Source organism: Rhododendron vialii, chromosome 12a (genome assembly GCF_030253575.1).
Source record: "Rhododendron vialii isolate Sample 1 chromosome 12a, ASM3025357v1".
In the NCBI taxonomy this organism is placed as follows: domain Eukaryota; kingdom Viridiplantae; phylum Streptophyta; class Magnoliopsida; order Ericales; family Ericaceae; genus Rhododendron; species Rhododendron vialii.
Window position 1 is genome coordinate 1,055,792 of NC_080568.1, and position 26,237 is coordinate 1,082,028.

Below are 26,237 nucleotides of genomic sequence, written 5' to 3' on the forward strand. Positions count from 1 at the left end.
TACTTTCGACGAAATACAAATTTTCAGGCTTTTGTGTTGGCCCTATAAACAAGCTATAGTATTAGTCCATTGTGGTAGGTTTTCTGAATTTGGATGAGCCAGGCCCAGTTTTTTATTATCTATAAAAACAAGCCTTGTAGGATCGTTCTCGTTGAACTTTGGGTAAGAACCCACCCCTTTTGGGCAGTTAAATGGTCAAAATGTCTATAGGCTTACACTCAGTACATATCCATATAAGAGTTCCTTATGGTATGGGAGAAGAAATAGGGTATGGGAGAAGAAATTCAACCTAGTATATATAAGCCCTCTATGGACTAAGGAAAAGTCTATGTGCGTAGATTTTCTTATACAGATTCGGACATATATATGTTCGAAATCTTTCGATGTACGAAATCGTTCGTGTGTGTCAAAACATACATGAGACAAAATAGACGAAACATTCGAAACGCATAAGTGAAAGAAGAGACAAAATACTACGAAAAATGTCGAAGGAAGCTTTTAGGAAAGGTTTGCACAAACAAATGAGCAATGCAACCAAGTAGTAACACCGCATTTTTTTAAGTTCGCTTAGTTTTCCAACTTTGCTTAGATAACCATACTATTTATCGATCTTATAGTACTATTTAAGCTACTCAAGCTAGTATGAATGATGATCTTCTCAATTAATTTTTGTTTTTAAGTCTACTAGTAACAAACTAAGCTTACTTAAACCCAAAGAGAGAGAGAGAGAGAGAGAGAGAGAGAGAGAGAGAGAGAGAGAGAGAGAGAGAGAGAGAGAGAGAGAGAGAGAGAGAGAGAGAGCAAACTAAGCTCAAATTCGTTTTTGAAACTTGCTAAAAAGCTTTCAAATAAAACTTGGAGAACTACTACAACACCAACTCAACGCGTTTTCCTGATCTCGGATCATATACTGTCTTTCCCAATCAAGCTCTACACTATATTAGTACTACTTACTAGTACTCCAGTACAGTATAATACAAGACCCATCATTACTTGTTCTCTTTTTCTTCTTATGATATGAACAAATATTTTCCCATATTTAGAACTTTAGGAAATTTCCAGGAATTCCTACCCTGTCATCAGTATGTTCTAAAATACTACTAGGTAATCATAAACGACACCTTTCATTTTCTCTAATTACAAAGGCTTTAAGAAAAGGAAAAAAATAAATGAAATAAAATTTCAAAATGCTATGGGGACCGACCACTGTGCACGCAGATGGGTTTGTGAGGCCAACTTTTGGGCCTCTTACAAACAATCTAAGCCGTTTACAAATTTTAAAATAATTTTCCAAGCGACCATCTAACTGTCTAAGTTTTTTTTTCTTCTTCAGAATCTATGATCTCGAATTTTTAATGAGAAAAGATTGGATGAAGTACTTACATTTACCCAATCAACCTGAATTTTATACAAAGCCGCTCCAATTTTTTTTATTTTTAAAAAAAAAATTAGGATCAACAGATTGGATCACTTGTTTAGGATTCGAAAGTGAGCTCCACAAACCCAACTGTGCACCGTGGGTGCACTCGATTTTTCCTTAAAGTTTTGCACTAAATGCATGAAGATTCCCCGTCTCCGTTTCCCGCCAAATACGGGCCGAAGTTATACGTCGTTAACTTCCCGCGTTGTCCTTGTTTGATCCAATTCCGGCAAACAAACAACGTACTCTCTCTCTCTCTCTCTCTAGTATAATACACGCAGTGCTCTGCCTCTAAGGCAGAATCGCTTACGTGTGGAGAACAGAAGGAATATATTCGTTCACTGTTTAGTTACCGTGTGAGAGAGAAATATGGAAACGATGAAGAAGAGTACTGGTGACATCGAGGCCGGAGTCGGAGACAACGTCCATCTCCGGTGGGCCTTCATCCGAAAGGTCTACGTCATACTCGCGCTGCAGGTACTCCTCACAGTTGCCGTCGCCACCGTCGTCGTCCTCGTCGCTGCCATCCCCAAGTTCATCGTAACCACAACTCCGGGCTTACTCGTCTTCATCGTCACTCTAATCGCCCCCTTCGTCGGTTAGACTCGAGATTTCGTCACTGATTCTGCAGATTTTTTAAGTGTTTTGATTTTGTGTGTGTTTCTATGAAATTTTTTTTTTTTTGCAGTGCTATTCCCGTTGCATCGCTACAGCAAGCACCATCCGGTGAACTTGGTACTTCTGACGCTGTTCACTGTTCTGATTGCATTCGCTGTGGGGTTATCGTGCTCGTTTTCCCCGGGTAAGACACATACTAAAAAAAAGCCCAGCCCTATCGAACAAATAAATTTTTTTTGTTTGTAGTTAATTTAACGATTGCCATTCTTCTAAACTTTTTTTTTTTTTGTGCGTGCTTCGTTCGTCTTTTCTAAATTTTTGTTAGATTCGTGTCATATTTTTTGAATTAATTATCCATCTCGACGAAAGAAATCTAAAAATAAAAAATTATGCCTAAAAGCAAAAATAACTTTACTAAAGACGAAAAAATACCAATCATACGTACCCAAAGAACTGTTTCTTTCCCATGATATTTTAAAATTGTTTCATTCCTTATTCGCTCGCTGCCTCGCTGTACCCAAACAACTGTTTCTGTTGCTATTGTTTGGAGAAATTTTTGAAAGGTTAGTAATCATCTCGCCGAAGTTTGAGCTAATTAGGACCTATAACCAATTCCGGCAGGTCAAGTTTGGAAGATTTTTTGTTCTCGATGATGCTGTTTTATTTGTGAGCAATGAGGTGTGAAAACAGTGGTTTTGGGTGAGATTACAGAGATTTTTTTAACCCATCTATCTAGTTGTGAAAAATTACGACCGTAGTGTTGCTAGCGAATTTCCTGAAGAAACGCCAATGTGTGTATGATAATTTCAATGAGCTTTGAACTTCCCATATGCACTATTCTTTAGTTGCAAATGCTTAGCCGATTTTAAGATGAGAGTGATATTGTTCGGCAAACAATTTGTGGTTACGGGAAAATGCTGGTATAAGATTGAGAAGATTACTAGTTTTTCTACAATTCAGGAGGTCTAGGATCTTTTTATCCAAGCATGACCAAATATAGGTTTACTACTAGTTTATGGACATGGGTGCAATGGATGTTTATTACACCGCAATTAAGTCTGGTACACAAGATCTCTCTCCATGCATTTGTTTGTAAAAAACTTGGGATGTTTATCTAACCATTTCCCATTTAGTGTTAGTTATCATCAGATTTGGAAAAGCTGTCTCAGCTTTTTGAACTCTTTAAAGCCACCTTCTAGCTAGCAGTGTATGTGCTTCAAATTAGACTGGTGGTTGTCACCATATCATAGAGCATATTCAGAAAATCAATGGACGAAACTTACATTAAAATTAAGGTACAAGTTAAAGAACTTGTTTGATGTTTCTTATACAAACTTGCAAGGAAAAGAATCATGTTTATAGTCTTTTATAAAGGGCACAATTTAATTATGCTTTTGTGGTTTTCATCTCGGGTTGTGATATGCTTGTTTTCTTGGCATAGCCTTCATTTGTAGGTTGGTTTTGTCGTGTATTTTCTTTCAAGGCTTTTGTACATCCTTACGCATTGAGTTCTAGGACTGACGCTGTTCTCAGAATGGGAAAAGCTTGTGTGAGCTTTTAGACCTCTTGAAGGCAATCTTCTTTTGGTTTTTTCTGATGTTAGTAATTGCTGTCCTAATTTGCTTTCTGAAGGGGAGGTGGCAACTTAGGTTTGGTCATTCTTTAGTGTTGTTGGTGTCATCAGTCTAATTTCTTCCTCAGCTGAGATTGACTAATTGCTGGTTGTATGATAAACAATCAGAAGCTATTAAATACCTGAAACAAACTTTGTTCCTGGTAGATTTTGTTGGGGTATCTTGAAAGGAAATAGATAGTTTAAAGATGGAATTTGTTGATGGACTTATGCATCCTGAGAAATATTGCTTCAGATTTAAGGTTTAAGGATGCGCAGTGCCTTAATGCTCTTGGCCTTACTTTGGTCAAACCTAAAATCTGAAGCAATATTTCTCAGGATGCATAAGTCCATCAACAAATTCCTTCTCATCTTTAAACTATCTATTTCCTTTCAAGATACCCCAACCTAAAATGTTTAACGCTTGGTTGGTTCGGTGGTTATAGTCTTCGACATCAAATTGTGATGGCTGCACGAGAGATAATCCGTAATCCAGGTGTGGCAGCTGGAGGTAGGGTGATTAGAGATACATTGGTTTTTGCTTGTCATTATTATGTTTATCATGGTTCTAACATGTTGGCAGATGTGTATTGACCGAGGTTATACTTGAGCTTGATATGATTTATGGACACCTTTTTGTTCGTTGGTTTATCGTTTCATCCACTGCCCTCATTCGGAAGTTGTCAATGGTCGTTATTCTGGTCTGGTAGTTATTTTGTCGTCTCCCGTTACTTTGATGAAGCAAATAGTGTGGCGGATGCTCTCGCTAATTGGGTTGCTGTTTTGAGAAATTCAATTCTGCCTGCATCTATCATATGTCTTATTCAGCTAGATTTTTTTGAAGTTTCAAACAATCAAATTAGATGAAATGTTTTGCATCATTGGATTATCGTATTATCTAAATTTCTGTGCATTTTTTCTTTTTGGTTGTTCACATGGAGAGGTAAAGCTCAGTATGTCCCCTCTTTTTTGTTCCCTCCCGTTTGTTGTGGTTAAGATTTTTTTTTCAAAAATACCAAAGCTACCTTCTTGCAATGGATGTGGCCCTAGAAAAAGACTGGCAGTAGTATTCTAGATGAATTAGGGTTTCTAGAGAAGACCTCAAATTACAAATGAAGCTCTAGTTAAAGAATTTGTTCACTGTTGATTTTATGCTAATTGTTGTTCATATCTAACAGGGAAAGTTGTTTTGTTGACTGGTATTCTAACAAGTGTGGTGGTTGTTACCCTCACACTCTACACATTCTGGGCTGCGGCTAGGGGCCACGACTTCAGCTTCCTGGGGCCTTTTCTGATGGTTTCCCTATTGGTGGTGATTGTTTTTTCTTTGATCCAGGTTTGATTCTCTTCATCACCTCTGTGTTTTTGCTTTCTCTCTCCCTCTCTGAATAGCGGTTTGTGTCCACAGATATTCATCCCTTTTGGCAGATTGGGCTCAACCATATTCGGACTGCTGATAACGATCGTATTCTCTGGATTCATCATCTATGATACTGATAACCTGATCAAGCGATACAAGTACGAAGATTATATCTGGGCTTCAGTCACCCTTTACCTCGACATTGCCAACCTCTTCCTCGGTATGCTTGGCTTGAGTCGCTGGCAGTAGAGCCTCTTCTTATATATTCCTATCTCCCTCTCACTTACCTTGTGAACATTCCCCCAATCAAAAGAGTATATACTCTAGCATGTTCATAGTGACTTACAGAATACTACTTGGTTAAGTAAGTTCAGGGTATTGAGATACAGGAGAAGTTTTATATCGATATTGTGCTTCATTGGCTATCATTATATATGCCTCTTGATTTTCTCTTTCTTGATAATGTTTTTCATTTTATTTTCTGGGTGAAAAAGAGGGTCAGCTAGTTCATGAACTTCCTCTTGTTTTGGTTGTTCTGCCTTAATATGCAAAAAGGTCCCCTAAATGAGTGACATACTAGACAGTGCAAAGGTCTCCTAAATCATTTTTGCCTCAAAATCCATGCAAAAGTGGGCTTTAGTCAATTTAGTTCAAAAATGCCAAAAGTCAAATAGGAAAAAAGGGACCTTAGTTGTATAATCCATTTTTCATCTGTTAAAGATGAATATGATGATTGCTGATGTTGAGGCACAAGTCAGTGATTGAATTTGCTCCTTTTGGAGCTCGTCAATTAATCTATGAGGTGGTCAGTTCGACTCCCACCATTCCAATCCCATACCCTTAGAGATAGGCTAGTGTAAGATTTGCCATGTACAAAATAAATAAATAAGACGATTGCTGCCATAAAACCCATACGAACCCAGCTCATATATCTATAGAATATGGTTACGACCCAAAGGATTAAAATCATTAGATAAATGATTTTAGAAAGCAAAATTAGAGACTCGTGCATGCACAGAGCTGTAGACTTGGTTTATAGCATGTCACCTATTATAAAAATAGGGACAAATAATTTTTTTTTTATCCGACTTTGTTACTATGTGAATGCAAAGATATATGCTACTAATATTTAAACCCATGCTCGCGATCTCTCTCTCTCTCTCATCATGAAATACACCTTTCTCTCTTTGTAGGAGAGCAAGGGTGGAGCTATGTTGAATTTTTTTTTTATATACCTGATTTTGAATATCATCGATAATTATTTATGTATAAATACTTATAATCTTAATTATTTTGGTTTGATTTAATAAAAAACTAGTTATTTTACATGCTCATTTCTCAATTTCTTTCATAAATAAAAAAATAAATGCATGACTGTTGAAGTACCTAGTAGCGTTAGGCTAGAATAATTTCAATATCCAAATTTAATGTATTGAAAAACAAAAACTTTATGATATAATAAGTAAATGTTCCGATAACAAATATATGTCTAATAAGTCGGTCCCTTCGGATCAAAATTTTGACTCCACTACTATAAGAGAGCTAATTTGTAACGACCCGGATTTTTGACCCAATTTTTTTTAAATACAAATTTATATTTTTAAATTTCTAATTCAATAATTAATTAGATTGAATAATTAAAATATATTATTATGTGTATAATTGATATTATTTGCATTATTGTATAAGATATGTATTTAAACTTTAGATATACAGGGAATCAGTGATTCATATTCATCTCTTATCTTTTCTATCTAAACCCTAAGTAGAACTCTATTCAAACTAACTCTCCACTTCTCTATCTCTCATCCTATACATAAAAGCGTCCAGATACATTCTCACCATGTACATACATGCGTCCACATACATTTGAATTGAAAACCCCCCAAATGTGGCACTTGTCACCCATCTTTTTATCATTATCAGTATCACTCTCCTTCCTCATTCCACCACTTCTACACTTATCATCTCATATTCTCACTACTTTATTCTCTCTCATTATACATATCCACATAATCCGAAAATTGAACACCAGTATATTATTTCACTCCCAATTTTATTGTTGAGTCTAGAATAGAGAGAGAGAGAGAGAGAGAGAGAGAGAGAGAGAGAGTTGTGGCCGTAGGTGTGTGCACACCGCTGCTGCGGGCCCTGTCGGAGTGCCGCCGAACGCTGCCTCGAGATTTCAGAACCACCATGGCGATCTACGAACACCGTACAACACTTATCCGGACTTAGAATCGCGTTTGAGGTAGTTTTCCGAAAACCCAAAACCTTTATCTGCATTTTAATGGAGTTACTTAGATTTAAAGTTTATTGAAGATGATGATCTGCTGTTAAATTGTTAATTTATTTTTAGTCCTGTTTATATTAAAATTTAGTCTGGTTGTGCTGTAATGATTAGTGTTATACCCTGTGAAAATTTATGATCGTTTAACAAATGTTTGATTGTGAAATTATTATTGATGATACATTGTTAATTTGTATTTGAGTGGACGTTTACGTGTTTAATAAATTATTGGAGTAGATAAATATTTATGAAATATTAACAAGAATATTTTATTAGTAAAAATTTATTTAGATTGTAAACAAGAAATATTTTAGATTATATATTAGTTAATCTTTAACTCTAATAAATATTGACTAAAATAGCCTCGCATAATTTTGTTGTTATAAAAATCTCATATTAATATTTAATATAGTTAGTAAATGCTAAATTTAGCAATAAGTATTTTTCAATAAAAAAATTTGTTTGTAAAATCTATAAATAATATGAGAGTTAAGGAAAATATTTAAATAGTAAAAATGTTTTATAAAATTTCTAAATGAGAGAAATAGACTTAATTTTAAGTGTAGTAATTAATTATTTAACTGAATATTATTTTGTTACTCACATGATTAATTCTATGGTAGGATAAATTTTATTGCATGGTTATGTGTTGTTAGCATGTTAGTACTTTTAGTTGAAATGTTGAACTGTGTGGTATTTTGTTGTGATTGTAGATTGAACAAATAGGTTCCCGGGGTGGTTACGAGTAGTGAATCATGTAGACGATGATAAGTAAATGGAAAATGGTAAAGTGTTGGAAGTGTGATTGTGTGGATTGTGATTTGAGCCATGGTGATGGCAAGGGTAACCTATGGGGCCCTGTGTTGAAATGGGTTACCTGAGGGGCCCGGTGTTGTGACACTAACGTATGATACGTCATGGGAAGTTTCTCTTCGAGGAAGAGAATGGGTCCCATGAGACGGTTATAGTTAGTGAGTCGCTAATGTATGATACGTCATGGGAAGTTTCTCTTCGAGGAAGAGAATGGGTCCCATGAGACGGTTATAGTTAGTGAGACGTTAATGTATGATACGTCATGGAAAGTTTCTCTTGGAGAAAGAGAATGGGTCCCATGAGACGGTTATAGTTAGCGTGGGGTAGTGGATGTCCGACCCTAATGTACGATACGTCATGGGATGACTCAATCCTCTTGTTATGGTCTTAAGTGAGAACATACTCGGTACATAACTTAGATGCGCTCACCTAGGACCCTGGTGCAGGACAAGCAGGAGGAAGGGTGGACCCATGAGACGATTGTAGTTAGTGGATGTGGGAGGAAAGGATCTCGCGGAGAGAATCCTTAGATTACATGTAAGATGATGGATAGTAAAGAAAAAGACGATGTGTTATTATTTTGTACCTTCGGTGTGTTATGAATTATTATATTGTTGATCTGCATATTGTGGTATTGGGTTTTAGGATTTCTACTTTGTGAATTATCACTCAGGATACGTTTGTATCCTGGCAAATCGTTTGCTTCGGCGTTCAATTTGCCAGAGTGTGCAGGATTCCACAGTGGAGCAGTTGATACAGGTGGGACCCCCTGGAACGGAGTCTGGGCCAACATTGCTTGGAATTTCGTATCAAAACTAGAGTCGCTCTGGAGTTGCTTTTGTTACATAGATTTTTGTATTATTTTGAAACTGTAAATTTTGTATAAGGATAAATAAGGGCCTAATAGTTTGTAAAATTCAGTGTATTTTAGGGTTAATGTTCCCGAAATCCCTTGAGAAATCGGGGCGTTACATAATTAGCCCAACAATTATTTCCCTTTGTATTTTGTAAAGAAAAACAAACGGGATTTTGTAAAGAAAAACAAACCCGTTTAGCTAGCAGGGCAGGGAAGCTCGGCAGAAGAGCTAATCAACCCACGAAACCGACAAGTAGAAGTACTTAATTTTTAGTTAGACTCTCTGTCAAAGACTCTGTGGCCCAATGGATAAGGCGCTGGTCTACGGAACCAGAGATTCTGGGTTCGATCCCCAGCAGAGTCGTTTTTCAATTTTTTCCCTTGTTTTTTGACCCTACACTTTACACTCACACATTAGGAAAAATTATCCATGATTTCTTACAAAAACGAGAAGAACCTATTCCTTTCGACTCCAGAACACTAACTATACCAAACATTAATGGGATTAGGTCGTTAAAAATTGGTTTTAAAATTTAATGATCTTTAAAAACATGTTCAAGCTTTCCGTGTTTATGACGCGAACCGATCTCAAAGGGTATGTTTACGTAGCGAGCCGAGTAGAAATTTTTTTGAACTTGGTTTTGAAATGAGTTTTGGGAAAAAAAAAATTCAAACTTGGGTATGTTCACGTAACAAACCAATTTTGAAAGAGGTTATTTTAAAGAGCGAACAAAGGCTTGAATTCGAGTAGCTTGATATGTTTACTTAGGAAATGGAAATGGAACTTTTAATAAACTGGGCATGTACATGCCAATCAATTTGCAGAGGTAAGAGAGACTTTTAATAATCATCTAAATGGACACAAATTAGAAAATGGAAATGGAACTTTTAGATGTCTGAAATAGTGAAAATGGACAAACAAATTGAGATGGAGGATAGCAACAACATCGCCCGCCCGCCCGCCCGCAATCTCTCTGTAAATGAAGAAAGCTAACTTCTAATCTGAAAGACTAACTCATATGTTGCTTTCTAAACCCTCTTCAAATGCGCATTTCAAACAAGGGCTTTTGGTTTCTTAAGTAGTACAGAGAGTGAGGGGTTTGGGCATCAGAAAAAGGTTTAAATATTGTAGTTTGAAAGAAAAACAACATATTTGGTTCTACCTGAACCCTGTTTTGTTTGGATAATTACTGTCGGGCTAGCTTGAATGCACCTCGACTAAATCGGGAATCCTTAAAGTTAACGAATGGACAAACCCTCCGGTGGCCCCAAGATTTGGAATGTTTAGCCAACTTTGTTCCGTTTTTACAGTGGATAAGTAACCCTTCCAAGCAAATGTTGCCTTTTCTCTTATGCTTTTAAAACTCATTGCTAGTGAAACCGAAGGTGGATTAGATTAACAAATGAGCCGCCACGAATACTCCTTGTTTGGCTAATGCTTTTCCCACTTGGAGAGCAAAACCAGCCCCTAAGGAATGACCCGCAATACCTATGTTATTGCTTCCATGTCTATCGATCGGAAATCGATTTGAACGCTTTCTTTCAAAACAACGTTAAACCTGATAGAACCCTTCAGGCTTTTCCCAAGCTAGAAACCGGAGATCATCCTCTATGTCCCTTCTGATTGTGGGACTTTTGAGTAGCGTTCCTCTGAGTGCTAAAACGGCCAGCCTGGTGCAGCACTTGGTCTGATGCATGATTTATGAACTCTGCTAAAGCTGCATCTCTCTCTATCCCACTCCAGAACGGCACCGAATATTGAGCCATCTCTTTCGTAGATTAAAGTTTGGGCTAGCTAGCTAGAACTCAAAGGGTATCCACCACTTCGGAGCTAGAGCATTTTGTTCTGTCCGGCCTGTTCTCTTGTCTGTCAAGTTCTACTCTAGTAGGTAAACTGCTTGTATGAAGCAGGGAATTACCGTTCTTTTGTAATCCCCATCCTTCCTGCAAAACATCAACAATGAAATCTATATCACTGAATCAATCAAACAGTGAGGAAGTGTTCAGTTTCACTAGAATGATTTCAAAAAATGCAGGACATGGGTCATGAATTGGCCTCAAAATGGAATGATCGATCATTTACGCAAACGGAATGATTCCATTCCTAATTAAGTTTCTGACAACTTTTCTGGGAATCATATTCGCAAGGCTTTTACAGTTAAAAGGACGGACTCAATAATGCAATCAATAAGGAACAAAGTAAGTGCCTTTGCACAAGATCAGAAAAGTCACTCTGTATGCAACATGTAGCAGCTCAATACTAAACAGAGAGCTTTATATTTCAAAATTACTGTAAACAAACATGGTCCATGTAGTCGCCAATTAGCCTGAAAATTAATATTGATTATGAGAAGCAATATTTTGAGGAAAAAAATACTAGTACGTTAAGGCCTCGTTCTCTTGAACTTAACTTAAACTTATAACTTAAATCTAGGAGTTTTGTACGTCCTTATTTGAATTTTTTCGTATTTGTTAGTTTTGCGCCAAATTTTTGTAGATTATTGATTTGTCTTGACTGCTTTTTTTTGCTAAAAAAATGATTATTTCTCAAAATACTTAGGTTTTCGATTCCTCTCATCAAAACGAACCAATAATCCACAAGAATTTGACATAAAACTAACGAATGAGAAAAAAATTTAAATAAGGACAAAACTCCTAAATTTAAGTTAAGTTTAAATTAGTTTAAGAAAACTCAACCTAAGACTTGTCTTGTAATGACATCTTGGCAAATGTGTCATGATGCTGATGCATCGATGACCTCCTCCAAGAGGTGAGCCTGGCAAAATTTCCAAACAATTATTCTACATACACACCCAATCGCACGTTTTCATTCACAGTAAAGGTGGAACATGCACACACTACACATCCAGTATATATGTGACCCACTCTTATTATGAGTGGGAGTGTGTGTATTTGGGTATGAAGTTAGAATTTTCGATTTTCAAAAGGTGGTGAATGGTGAATCCAAGCTCCACTTTATTACACTACAAGTCCCTTAACATTTTGTATATTGCAGAATTAAGTCTCCGAAACTTGCCCTTTCCCAATTCGTAGGATCCGGGGGTTCTGTTGTGCCTCATGGCACAATACCTCCTACCCACACCCCAAATTAGCTGCACGTTTTGGATAAAAAAAAATTAAGTTATCTATTTGTAATCCTATGGAGCAGAAACATAATTATGAGAGCTTTAGAGATAAAATTTAATTATGTCTCTTTAGAATAATATGATCAGAATAATAAGATCTTCAAACTGGTTTAAACTGATTGAAAATTGGAGTAGTTAATTTTTTAACTATATTTTTTAGGGAGCTGATTTTGGGGCTCCCTTTTTTGATGCAGGCACTCCAAAATTTAATGAAGTTACAACACTACCCTTTTCAAGATATAAAATTACTGCAAGCACTCCACCCCCAAATTATCTCCTCATTTACTGAGGCACTCCAAACGGAAATCAGGACACAACCAAACGGAAAATAAAATAGCTAGAATTCTCTCCTGTTCTTGCTGCCCTGTGAAAATAAATACAGGAGCTAGAACCTTTCTGCATTGGCCATGCCTATTTCTGTTTGGTTTTGTGGAGTTCCACAAAACAAGATCTTCAACCAAACAAACGCCATTAACATAGAAATACTATTAGATAAGATAGTTCAACACCAAATGGTGTGTCAACAAAAAACCAGTTTGAACAAAACGAAATTTTGAAGGCACAAACATTCCATCCCCTAAAGAAAAAACACCACAATCTCAAATATTGTAAACACTGTTAGCAACAACTACCCATCCACTAAAACTAATAATAGCTATATATAACACTAAGCATTAGAAAACGCCAAATCAGTGATACACCACCAGCACGGCAGTACCACCTTTGTTCCCTCCCTTCTTAAGCATGGTCACCCATGATCCTCCTGGCCAACTGGATGTCCTTAGGCATGATGGCACATACTTGGCGTATAAACAGCTTCCTCAAAATCTTCATAACGGCTGCAAAACTATAGTGTATCAACAACCAAATCTACTTCAAATTCATGAGTTTTCACACAATGACTCCATCAAAATGTACATTTACATTAAACGGAGGGGTTATCAACTAAAATATCAGCAGTAACTACATCAAGTAAGAGCAAAATAGTTGATCCAAAACATACAACATACCTCTCAGTAACTACGTACATCAAGTAAGAACACCTCGATCAACCAAACTTTTCACTGCAAAAAATAGTTGGGAGCAAATATCGATAAAAAAGAGTAGTTGGAACCATAAATGTACAGTGAGAAAAAATTGTTACTACAAAAATATCTTACATCGTTGGCAAGTGCTTCTATTATGTCCAACGTGGTGGCAAACACTACATTTTCGTGTCTTTTCCACAATCTCAAAAGCTGAAGGATCGCGGGTGGTAGAGCTATCTCCCTTTCTTTTTTTGGAACCTGATGGTCGGCCTTTGTGAGGTTGAATGGTTGGCTCAAGAGTCAATGGACTTTCGGCATCGATAAGTTGAGCAATTTGCTTGTGGCTATCTTCTCTTTGACCAAGAGGCATACACTTGTATTTATCATGAAATTTCTTGAGAAGACTTTCAATGTCACTTCCATTTGTATTCACTCCACCGTCCATATTGAGTGACCTTATATCAATTCTCCATTGTGGATGGATATCGCTAAGTAGCAAGGGTTCACCTCTCATGTTTTGCATAAAGTGTGCACAAGGTAGACCCATTGTGTTTGAAAATTGACTTCTACAAGGATCCAATAAAGAAGATGTTGACAACTCATATTGTTTCAAAAGCTCACTAAGTGCAAAGATAGAAACGTGAGTAACAAGTTCCTTGAATATGGGAATTCGAAATTTATGAATAACTCGAAGCTTTTCAGAAGCAATCTTCGTCTTAATCTCATTGTGTTGATTCTCAATCGCAAGACAAATCTTTTCTCTCACCTCATGGAAATTTCCCGTGGAAACAGTAAGGTATCTCTTGAGCATTGCATGTGCACCTTCAGCCCTAGAAGTGACACGATTCCCAAAGTGTAGATGATTTCCAGTCCATGCCTTCACAAATTTCTCTTTGAAAGGGAGCCAAGTATTCTTGATGTAATTATGAACATATTCTTTTTCCTCGTAATCAACTTGAAGACGCTGCCAAGCTTCATTAAAGCAACTTTCATCCGGAGATTCAACCAAATTAGTCCAATCCGATAAAAAAGTCTCCCAATCTTGTTCTCTTTCAAATTTAGGCTTACATTTTGAGAGAACATTTTTCTCAATGTGCCACACACATAAGATGTTTGCTGTTCTCGGAAAAACAACTTCAATGGCATTCATCAATGCTAATTCCCTATCCGATAAAATCACAGAAGGTTGTTGGTCAGGGCCTAAAATTGCTTTGAATCTTTCCAATGCCCACACATAGTCTCCTTCTTCCTCTTTTTGCATGAAAGCAAAACAAGAATAAAATGATCCATTGAAACTTGAAACTCCCACTATATCAAGCAATGGCATCTTATATTTGTTCGTCTTATAAGTACAATCCATCACAAAGACATATGGATAACTTTTGGTTAACGCAATAGAAGAAGGATGTGCAAAGAACAAATGAGTCAAATGACCATTTCCATCCCGTTTTATATCAAAAATGAAGTCCCCTTGACCTAATTCATCAAATAATGCTTGAATCATTGAACGACCCGCTAACACTTTTTTTTTAATGGCAGCCTTTGCATTATAAACTGTCCTTGCTATTGCTTTGCAATTAGAATTACTTTGCCGCAATGAAGTAAGAATCTGTCGAGGTGGTATACCAGCCATGGTCATTCGCTTAATACTTAGTACCTCTTCTTTTGAAAAACGACGGCAAAAAGGATGTCCGGACATATCACTTGATGGTTCATGATTATGAGAGACATCTTTTATTTCCACTTTCCAAGGCTTACCAACTTTCTTTTTCCCCAACATCTGAAAAGGACAATTCACAAGGCGAGATCCCGACATCCTTTTCCCTTCACTCAATGGAACACTGGTGCCTCGATATTTCCCACCTCTATCGCAACCAATAATCACATAACAACCCGGTTTTGATTTTTTAATTGTGGTGACATAACCTGCTTTCAATGCCATGTTACGAATCCTATCGAGGAGCTCATCTCGAGTTGAAAAATTTTCCTCTAACAATGATGCACATTCAGCATCATTAAGCATTTTTTTCTCTACACTACCTGTTATGTATCAACCCACAAAATGATTACTGCATATTAATTGTTTTACTTTACCAATAATAATAAACAATAAAAAAGAACCTAGATTTACAATCCCAAGCATGTGAGGAAGGAAGCTTACCAGAATCTCTAGCATTGTCAGCATAATTCATGCCCTCACTTGATTCGTAGAACTCTGATATTTCTTCAAAGTTACTTGTGGCTGCAAGATTTATTATGGCATTTATCTCTGCAAAATCTTCATCTGTAAAGTCTGGTTCGAAGCCACCAACATCTCGAGTCTCACCCTCCATCAGAGCCTGCCAAAATGGAGCTATTTGTTTAATGGCAGCTAACCCCAAATTCAAAGTAAGTTCCACTTGTTTAATCCATGAAAGAGATAATAGGTTATAGTTGTTTAATCCAAATTCGTTAGTATTTTATTGGGGTGATTGACAAAATCCACTAACTCGCACACGTAGCAAGTCTGATTTTGTTCTTTTCACATATGTGAATTGGTTTTCGAATTGGGAAAGAGCCCACTAAAAGTGTCGAATCGCACTACAGAACAAATCACATATGTGGGCCTAAACAAAATTATCTCCTCCCATAGCACACGTGACGACAGAGTTCCCACAGATTCACTAAAAGTGGTGAATCGGTACTGTTGTGTTGGTCTTTTTTCCTATATTTGCTTTAACTGCCTTCATTGGAATTATTTTGTATCGAAAATTCAGAGAGGACTTTCTACAAGAAGTTGGTCAAAGTCATTGAAGCATCAGATGTCATTGTAGAAGTTTTAAGGCCTTTGCAAGAGTAGGCTGCTTATGTCGTTCTTGCTTTCCTCTTCTGCCAGGCGTGCACGTGAAAATCAATATGAAAGAAGAAGGCTTACTAAGAAGGAGAAAGGCATCCCTTGTGTACGAACTAGGGCTAGACTGTCCAAGAAGAGATGAGTTACTCGAGATCCGGTTGGTACCCACTTTGTCGATATGGAAAGCCAAGCAACAATAGAGAATAAAGCCAACCAAAAATACCTGAAATAGAGAATGAAGGGAGCAGCTACCGTCGACGATCGGAGCAGCTACCGGTGACCATCGGAGCAGCAAACGGCTAGGGCTTGTTGGGTGCCGTCTTCCTCTTTTTTCTTCTGTTAACGAGGAGACAGAGGAGAAGAGTAAAGTAAATTTAGGAGCGCCTGAAGTAATTTTAAGGGAGCGCCTGAAGAAAAAAGTAAATTGCAAAAGGGTAGTTTTGAAAAAACACTGTAGCTTGGAGCGCCTGAAGTAATTTTGGGAGCGCGAATATCAATTTCCATTTTTTAATATATAAACGTTTTAAAAAATTAAGTGCTTCAATTTTTAATCCGTTTGAATAAGTGCCAAAATCTTATTATTTTGATTATATTATTCTAAAAAGGCATAATTAACTTTTGTCTTTAAGGTTTTAATAATCATGTTTCTGCTCCACAAGATCCTAAATAAAGAGCATGTACTTAATTATGAGAGTTCTAGAGATAAAAATTAATTATGATATTTTAAAATAATATGTTCAGAATAATAAGATCTTCGTACTTATTTAAACAGATTAAAAATTGGAGCACTTAAGTTTTTAGAACGTTTATATATTAAAAAATATGGTTAAAAAATTAATTGCTCTAATTTTCAATCAGTTTGAGCTAGTATGTAGATCTTATTATTTTGATCATATTATTCTAAAGAGGCATAATTAAATTTTATCTCTAAAGCTTTCATAATCACGTTTCTGCTTCATAGGATTGCAATAGATAACTTAAGATTTTTTTTTATCCAAAACGGTTCAGTTTTGGGGTGTGGGTAGGGGATTCTGTGCCGAGCCCCCGATCCCAATTCGTACTATATCATCGATTCCAAAAGAAATAGGTCTACTGTTGTAACAACTAACAATAATTCTAATACCATACCCACTTACACACCCGATCACCATTTTAGGAAAAAAAAAAAAAATATGAGTGGAGTGCAGAGAGAAGAGTTTGGTGGGAGAGAAGGTTGAAGACATAGTGGAGGGGAAAACTGGATGTTTGGATATCTGTATTGGAGATTAGCACAAATGTGTGGATATCCAATGTGACATTTATGCCCAACTAATACATACTTTGCGGTGAAAATCACACAAATTTGTGGTGAAAAAAGAGTATGAGATATCAAGTGGCGGTACCCCGTACCCCAAGAACATTGAATAATTTTTCGAGAGTGCGGGTGGGGGTGTCACATTGGATCCGATCGAAATCCTCCGTAAGGATTGAAATTTCGTTTCTAGCCGAAAATTATACCATTGCAATTAATTGTTTTTTTGAACGGCATACCATTGCAATTCTAACCCTCAAAGAGTTGGCATTGTTTTTTATTTACTAATAATTTATTAATGGACATTATAATATAATAAACCAGCAAGAAATTTGACTGACTGACTGACTGACTGACTTTGATAGATTCCTCGACAACTTTTCCACAACATGTGTATAAATCATCAAAAATGCTACAAACACAACGTACGGACACACAACCAGTTACACAACGTGCTGACGTCAGCAGAAACGACGCCGTTTCACTTAAAAATAAAAAAAAACAACACGAGCAAAATGTCGCCGATTTTCCCCTTCCCCATCCCCTCCCCACTTTCACAATCAAAATACAGAGGCGAGGGAGAGAGAGGGGGGCTCCCCCACCACCACCGGCGTCGGCAACCACGATTCCACTCCCCACCACCACCGGCGAATCACAGAGTGTAGAGAGTTCACCTGAAGAGTTCTGGTAGCAAACTCAACTCCGAGAGTGGATTTGGACTCCAAGCAGAACTCATTACAGAAAATGTTGGATTTCCCAACCCCACTATCCCCGATCAGCACGCTCTTGAACAAATAGTGTAGTTGTGATCTACCTTAAGCGCCATCGTTTTAACTCCCTCTCTCTCTCTACTCCTTCGTCCCTGCCATAAAACCCACAAATTCATATCCAAACCACACAGATCTCACCCGAATCCAAACAAACCCACAAAAATCACACACAAACACATACCTTTAGTACAGAGAACGAAGGCAAAAGGGATTTTGGGATTGCTGTAAATCTTGAGATGAATCGGTGGGATGGGTAATTTTTGTCTCGAAGGTGTTTGATGATTTGTCGAAGACAGATGGGAAAGAGAAGAAATGGAGGAAGCAGGGTCTTTTTTCCTTCTTAGTGAAACGACGTCGTTTTTTTGGCGTCATGCTGACGTCAGCACGTTGTGTAACTGGTTGTGTGTCCGTACGTTGTGTTGGTAGCATTTTTGATAAATCATATGGTATGCAGATTGCAGTAGAAAACATATCCAAAAAAAACTTTCGTGCAAGCTATCTATGCCATTAAAAAAATTAAACGAAATTGTATCCAAGTTCGTATAAGGTTTGAAGTGGTTGGTTACTTAACAAGTAAGATTAGTTTTTTAGTGATTATTTGGGTATAAATACTTCCCCCTTGCCGGCAATTTCTTAAACTTTTTTTTTCTTTCTAAACGGTGAAGAAGAAATTTTTTTATTAAGAACGAAAGAGAAGGACAGAACATACAGCAAAAGGAAAAAAACGGCAACACAACGCTAAAGATACATCCCAACGAAATTGGATCTATCCCAGCAGCGATAGTCAAAAGCCAAGAAAAAGCAGGTTTGGATCTATCCTAGCTAGCTTCTTAAACTTTATTAGCATCACAATTAGTTTACCTTAATTTGCTCACCCATAGTAGTTAGTTATATGGTGTACGTTCATAGCTGGTTTCTGCACGGTTAAAATTTTGAATTTATTTTTTAAAAATAAGTTTAAATATTTGTTCTCGAGATTTGCTCATTTCAATTTGTGAATACAAATTAAAGTTTTGCGAATTCCATCCCCTTCAACTTTTGAGGCAATAAAAATTTTACCGTTGAACAAGTATTTTTCATTATTTTTCAAACTAGTTTTTCTCATCTCTTTGATTGATTGAAATTTGAATTATTGGAACCGCAAGTTACCTGTACAAAGCACTGATTTGAATTATACTATATTATAGTAGTCTATAGAATTAACATGTTCAGGAAATTAATGAACAAGCCGGTCGACCGCAATGGTTTTGAAATTCTACTAAATTTTCTCTTGTCAATTTTTCTGATGATCCTTATCTGAAACAGTTAGTGATTTTGCTTCTGTCAATTTGTTTTGATGATTCATTGTGTAAATCTATTAATCTCTTCTTGGTAGCCAGCCTATATGGTAAACACATTATTTTTTAATCTCCGATTTTCTAGCTCCACAACTGACTATTAATTCTATCTTCCAATGTACAGAAGGTTAAAAAGTTCATTTGCTTAATTGTCAATGGCGAACGGCCTAGTCGTTGCTCCAAAAACGTTTGTTCTCGATCTGATTAAACAATATTGCAAATGCCAACGTTGCGCGAGAAAGCTGAAGAAAATCAATAAATTGCTAGAAAAAATCCATGGGATCCATTCCACATCCATAGATTCAAATGCACAGGGCGGGTGACCATTACGGGCTTTGTGGATCCACAAGAGGTCATAAGGGTACTTAAAAAAAACAACATAAAAGCAGATGTCTTGTTGGACGAAATCATCCCAAGCATGGATAACCACAAAATGCAAATTGCGACTCTGTCACGGCGAGTTGATCAAGAATCCCACAAACAAAATTTGGTAGCACAAGTGCAGCAATTTGTGGATAATTCAGGGTTGAAAGAATTGGAATTGACCTTCAAGGCGACATGCAATGGGAAGAACAAAGATAAGATGACGACGAGCCTTGAAAGTGATACCCACAAAAAGATTGTCATGGATGACGACCATGACCATTGTGATCCAAAATCGCAGGGTCACTGTTGTGGCAGACATGGTGGCGGTGCTCACGTGTGTCATGGTGGAGTACCTAACTGCAGCCCTTGTTGTCAAGTGCACAATCCTTACAATTCATATGGTGGGAATTACGGCCTTCCTCTAGAGTCGAACTTCTGGTCGCCAGCACCATGTGGCGGTCCTCCTATAGACCCAGAGACCCCGTGGCAGAGGGACTATTTCCCGCCACCAGCACCGGTGGCCGGTTATGAGCCATCGGCTCCTCCATTGTATGGTAATCACGATGAAAGTCCAAGCAGCTGCATCACGAGCCCCATGGTCTTTTTTCTTTTGGTAGTTGTTATTTACTTACTTCTCTTTCGTTAAGTACTGCACTTGTTTTTAAGTGTTTTTGTCTGTATTTTTGTTTGAGAAAGATTACAAATGTTGTATATACTATACATGCAAATAGTAGTAGTTTGTAAAGTACTAATGCTCGATCTGGTGACCATGTTTGAGTACCACATTTTGAGTAGCTGTAAGAGATCGATCGATATGGGAGTGGGGATAGTAGGAGTTGAACTCACCACCTAAAAGATGGAGGAGCTCCAAGGAGAGCAATCTCAACCATTGAGTTATGACGCGACATCTAGCCCTTCCCTCGCATATGGAATTATGGAAATTAAGTTCTAGTATGAATTTACAAAGATGACCAACGGGACTAGCCAGTCAGGCAAACAGTAGACAATTGCCAGTGTCTTCACTGACCTTTCAAAAAATACACTTGTAAACAGTTGTTCGTGGGCACCCGAAAATGAGTGCCTATTTATTTTCTATCGACATTTATAGATTGATCATCACGAGTCGAAATATGATTCGAGCCCTTATATCTGTTGTTATCGATCTTACTAAAATTTTACTAACAGCTCAGAATTTGGTGAAAATATGCTAAATTCTATATCAGAAATGATATTGGTACCGACGGGGTCGGTACCGAAATTGTAGGGACGGCCGCGCCGAGCCGTCTCCAGCCACCGGACGGCCGATCCGAGCCGTCCAAAAATTCTAAAAAAAAAAAATGAGGGGGCCCTTCGCGGGAATCAACGGCATCCGAGGTGTGTAAGGTGCTTGATCCGAGCACCCTTTTTTCGTGTATATATGTATTCGCGAATATACATATATACACGAAAAAAGGGTGCTCGGATCAAGCACTTTACACACCTCGGATGCCGTTGATTCCCGGGTAGGGGCCCCCTCGTTTTTTTTTTTAGAATTTTTGGATGGCTCGGATCGGCCGTCCGGTGGCCGGAGATTGCCCGGCGCAGCCGTCCCTACGATTTCGGTACTGTAGCATCACTCATTCTATATGGTATATGTAGCGTGGAGGCCAAGCATCCATCACCACCAGAATATACAGCTAGCTAGCACTAGCATTCCTACAACCTCTCTATTTTTTTTTCATTTCTTCATAATTAGTAATTAATTTTCCTTTACGTGTATAAGTGTATTATAGCTTGGAGGCCAAGCAACTTCAGGGGTGGAAATGACATCATGTACGTTGCGATTGATTAAAAAATAAAATCTTCAAAGAAATATTACATTGTTTGACTAAATAAATTCTAGAGTTAATATTTTCAATTGCCCGACTCACGTCCTCCGATCTAGTTGGCTGCGATGTGTCATCCGATGTCAGCACATGAATAAATCACGTTTAATTAAAAACTGAAAAAAGAGTAATAAATTAAATAGCGTTCTACAAGGAAACGAAATGGAATACAATGAAGAAAATAAAAGCCAAAATCTTCTTGCAAATAAACGAAAATCCACAAATGTATGAGACGAGAAACTAGATGTGAAATTTCCAGACGATTTTATTAGGACAACGTAACTTTCAATGAGTTTTTTTTTTATCGGCAAAAAAAGTTTTATTCAAAAATCTTGACAAAGGTACATTAAGATGGGGAAGGGGATGCTCATGATCGTGAGTGATTTAAGTAGGAAAAGAAAATAGCTAGGAAAAAGAAAATTTTCATGTGTTACCACTTGCAGCAGTTTGAAAGGTCATACAGAGCTCCGCACAGGAAAAAACGCAACCCAATGAATACATACCAAGGAACAAACAATTCACACAAACAACAATTTGTGGTGTCGTAGACAGATTGAAAATGAGTTATTTAGCACGCAGTTTCACCCCTTTTTTTTTATTTTACGACAATCAGTAGGCAGGTATACAGCAAGCAAAAAGCCACCGATAAGCATCGGCCAAAATGTCATTGAGGTTTTCCTTGTGTTTGTTGCGAAGAAGGCGGGAGGCTGTACAAGGACTTGAGCTGCTTGCTTATGAGCTTGCTGCTCTGCAGAGCCAGTTGGAGTTCCAAATCATCTGACCACCACTGCTCCAACCCGTGCGCCTCCAGAAACTTCTGCTTTCCCTTGGACATCACAAATAGCTTCGCTAATGCGGCTTGCCCATTTTTAGGGCCTGCATTCTCTTTATCTGCAGCCTTCTCTTCCCCTCCCGTTGGATCGTTGTAATAGCAACATATGTAATCACTGTTGTTCACGTACAAATGAGGCACCCATTTATTCAATCCGATGAGATTAGTGGTATTGTCCACCACCTCATTACCGTTGGCCTGAGATTCACTGCTCGAAGGGAGCATCGACTTAAACCTCTTCCAAGCAAAAGTTGCCTTTTCTCCTATATTTCTGACACTCATTGCTAGTGAAACCGAAGGTGGATTAAACAAATGAGCTTCCACGAATACTCCTTGTTTGGCTAACGCTTTTCCCACTTGGAGAGCGAAACCAGCCCCTAAGGAATGACCTGCGATACATACATTATTGCTTCCATATCCATCTGAAATCGATTTTAATGCTTCCAAAGCAGTGTTAAATCTGACTGAACCCTTTAGGCTTTCCCAAGCTAGAAACCGGAGATCATCCTCTACGTCCCTTCTGATTGTGGGCCCTTTGAGTAGCGTTCCTCTTAGTGCTAAAACGGCCTTTGGTGCACCACTGGGTCTCATGAGGATGAATTCTGCAAGAGCTGCAGCTCTATCCCACTCAAGGATGGCACCAAATATTGAGCCGTCTCTTTCGTCGATTAGAGTTTGGGATAGCTTGTACTTAAAGGGTATCCACCATTTTGGAGCTAGAGCATTTTGTTCTGTCCTGTTCTCTTGTCTGTCAAGTTCAAGTAGGTAAACTGCTTGTATGAAGCAGGCAATTACCGTTCTTTTGTAATTCCCATCCTTCCTGCAAAACATCAACAATGAAATCTACATCTCTGAATGAATCAAACAGTGAGGGTAGTGTTTGGTTCACTAGAATGGTATTGAAAAGACAGGACATGGTCATGAATTGGCCTCATAATGGAATAGATCATTTACGCAAATGGAACGATTCCGTTCCTAGTCTAGTTTCTGCCAACTTTTTGGCAAACAAACGTCACAAATTGCAGGGGGGATGATCATTCCAAGCAACCAAACACTGCCTAAAAGAATTCAACGGAAGGAATCATATTCCTAATGCATAAAATTAAAAGGATTCAATAATGCAATCAATTAGGAATGAAGTGCCTTTGCACAAGATCAGGAAAGTCACTATATGTATGCAACATGTGACTCAATAGTCAATACAATGCAGAGCTTTATACTTCAAATTTATAAACAAACATGGTTCATATCGTTCCAACTAGGAGGGAAAGACAAATTAGGAAATGCCACTACAAGCATCCAAAGCTGAAGGTTTGGGAGATTCAGAATTTTCTCAATTTCCTTGGAACCAAACAGAATAACAGATGCATAAACTGAGCATTAATTTGTCAAGATGAGCTAAAAACACTTTTCAGATATGCAACCAGGATAGTTCTCGGTCTATAAATGAGCAAACATACGAAAAGAAAGAACTACTCAGAGAGCGGAAGAATTTAGAGCTTGCGTTTACATCTAAAAATATTAAAGAGATGAATAAACTGGGCATGTACATGTCAATATGGTCTAAACCAGCTTTTAGCTAAGGCAATCAAAATCATGCTAGATCTTAAAAAAGAAATACATTGTCCTTATAGGTTGATTTGCGAAGCCAATGACTCCGTGTGTCAAGGCTTTTGTGTATGCAATGACAACCCTTGTCTATAGGACTTTATGAAAGCACAAATATAGTGTTGGGATACTAGGGCAATGCAACAAAAGAAGAGGGATTTTGCTGTTGGTTGGAAGGAGAGTGAAGTACAAGCGGAAGATGAGTTCGCCAAATGCAGCGAAATGGTTAACCCCAACGGTCACTAACCCAATGGCGAGTTTGCGTAAAGTAGTTATTGCTTTTGAACCATTACCCTTCTACAGTTGTCAAAACTAGCCGTTAGATTAGTGACCGTTGGACCAATCCATTCCAGGTTATATGAATCGGTCAACCTATTTCTCCGGTAAATGCATTTCAGAACATGTTACTCTTCTTCCAACCATTACAGAACAATACAACAGCACATGGTAATGTATGAATATTTTCTAAATCCATCACTCCCTTTAGATTATTAATAAAATTTCTCTTCCTTATTTGGAAAATTATACGTTTTACGTCTATCCTGCTCATTTTATAGCCTGGGTTTGCATTTGTTCGTAATTGTATTCCTCATTTTGTGCGTATGTCCATTTCTCCTGTTGCAATGGAAAGCAGATGATATGGGTTGCAACTAGTTGTTGATTGTATTTCTTGACATTTGTGATTTGAATGCTATGGTTGCACCCAACGGGAAAAAAAACTCAGGCACTGTATAATTGTGGAAACAAAGGAAGATTGAGGTAGGGTGTTTTTTCCCCTCAATGAGAGGGTGGAGGAGGGGGCAACCAGCTATAACAATCTCTGAGCGTGAGAATAGGACTCTAGATCCGCAGCTGACCTCGTAAGATGCAAATCACCAATAGGTTCTACCGCCCCACCGAGGATCACAACCAGACCAATAGGGTTACAAGGCACAAGAGGCAGTTGTTGACACGCCTCAAACCGACAACTTGTTGGAATTCCAACTCTATGGAAAGTATCCCGTGTAACAGGTATATATCTCCTTTTCTCGTAATACAGTTGGTACCCCAGACCACAGTATGAGAGGAGGGGAAATATACCCGTTCTATGGAAATACTGCGTAGTGGTATTGAGGTAGGAATTAATGTTCAGTTTCTCGTACTTTGTGAGACCTATAGGCCTTGGTCGTTTTAGAGTCTCAAAATCCCTGGGGTCTTGTTCATTTTTTGGTCTCAAAATCCTGGGGTGATCTTGTTCGTTTTTTGGTCTCAAAATCCCTAAACACGATCTCTAATAAATTCCTTAAACAAATTTGGGATTTGAGATTCACCGATTTACTTTAACGGAGAGCATCTGAGAGATTCAAGGGATAACCACGGTAATCTTACAGCAAAGGCCCCCAGGTAAAGTATCCACCTCTGCTCCTGGTAGGTTACCACCACACCTACTGAATTTTGGAGAAACAATTCAACTTACCGAAGGATCTAAAACCCAGAAAAGTCTCAGATTTTTGAATCAGATCAAGTTTAAAAAGACAAATTTTCTTAACATCATTCAAACAGCCCTCAATCAATCGGTCCGCAAACGGAGATAATGCAATCAAATTCACACTAAATAGCAAAAACTGCGAAAACCCAACTTACCAAGGAGCTGAAAATCATATATATGTTTATATATAGGGGAGAGAAAAGCACTGACCAGCTAGAGATGATGATCTCTTTCCAGTTAGGAGAAGCAACATTACGAGGCCCAGAGACGTGGAACGCATAGGGATGTGAACTCTCTCTCTCCTCTTTCACTACATCTGCCCCCTCTGTCTTCACCATCTCCTGTGCACTCGTCTTGCTCATCATTCCCAAACCCACCCTCTTTTATCTTCTCTCCACGCCCAATCTAGAGAGAGAGAAAAGTTGAAGAGAGAGAAAGAGATGAGCGGCCTGTAATCTTTCGTCAATGCTTTTTACAAATGGTATCACATTCGCAAGCATTTATATTTCCACTTGTTGGATTTGAACCGGAAACGATTAAATTCGAAAAACGCCTGGGATTTGTAAAGGGGTCCAACGGTCGAATCTGTTTCAGGTTGTCTGCTGTGCGCTTTTACAATTTTAGCCCTGGAGCTTAACCAAATCCAAGAGGACGAACATGGTATAGAGTAACAGTAATGCTACACACACAGCATTTATGCACAGATTTTGTGCACAGATTTGTT

The 26,237-nt window shown here is 37.9% G+C and overlaps 3 protein-coding genes, 1 non-coding gene and 1 pseudogene across 4 annotated transcripts; 3 read left to right on the forward strand and 2 right to left on the reverse strand.

Annotated features, from left to right (window-relative positions):
- The first annotated feature begins 1,648 nt into the window (after positions 1-1,648).
- On the forward strand, positions 1,649-5,438 carry LOC131311803 (protein LIFEGUARD 4-like). The gene is made up of 4 exons (XM_058339378.1): positions 1,649-2,018; positions 2,109-2,222; positions 4,829-4,986; positions 5,059-5,438. The coding sequence occupies exons 1-4, from the start codon at positions 1,790-1,792 to the stop codon at positions 5,257-5,259; spliced, it is 702 nt and encodes a 233-aa protein (XP_058195361.1). The 5' UTR covers positions 1,649-1,789; the 3' UTR covers positions 5,260-5,438.
- Positions 5,439-9,260: 3,822 nt separating this feature from the next.
- TRNAR-ACG (transfer RNA arginine (anticodon ACG)) lies at positions 9,261-9,333 on the forward strand. The gene has a single exon. It is a non-coding gene; the product is annotated as a tRNA-Arg (tRNA).
- An 834-nt stretch (positions 9,334-10,167) lies between these two features.
- LOC131311531 (uncharacterized) lies at positions 10,168-15,744 on the reverse strand (annotated as a pseudogene).
- A 2,954-nt stretch (positions 15,745-18,698) lies between these two features.
- On the forward strand, positions 18,699-20,469 carry LOC131311805 (uncharacterized). Its single transcript, XM_058339379.1, has 2 exons — positions 18,699-18,842; positions 19,499-20,469. The coding sequence occupies exon 2, from the start codon at positions 19,793-19,795 to the stop codon at positions 20,384-20,386; it is 594 nt and encodes a 197-aa protein (XP_058195362.1). The 5' UTR covers positions 18,699-18,842; positions 19,499-19,792; the 3' UTR covers positions 20,387-20,469.
- Positions 20,470-22,007: 1,538 nt separating this feature from the next.
- Positions 22,008-25,996, reverse strand: LOC131311806 (GDSL esterase/lipase At4g10955). The gene is made up of 2 exons (XM_058339380.1): positions 25,724-25,996; positions 22,008-23,257 (listed from the first exon to the last, which is right to left on the reverse strand). Exons 1-2 carry the CDS (start codon positions 25,876-25,878, stop codon positions 22,270-22,272), a joined length of 1,143 nt encoding a protein of 380 aa, XP_058195363.1. The 5' UTR covers positions 25,879-25,996; the 3' UTR covers positions 22,008-22,269.
- Between the last annotated feature and the right edge of the window lie 241 nt (positions 25,997-26,237).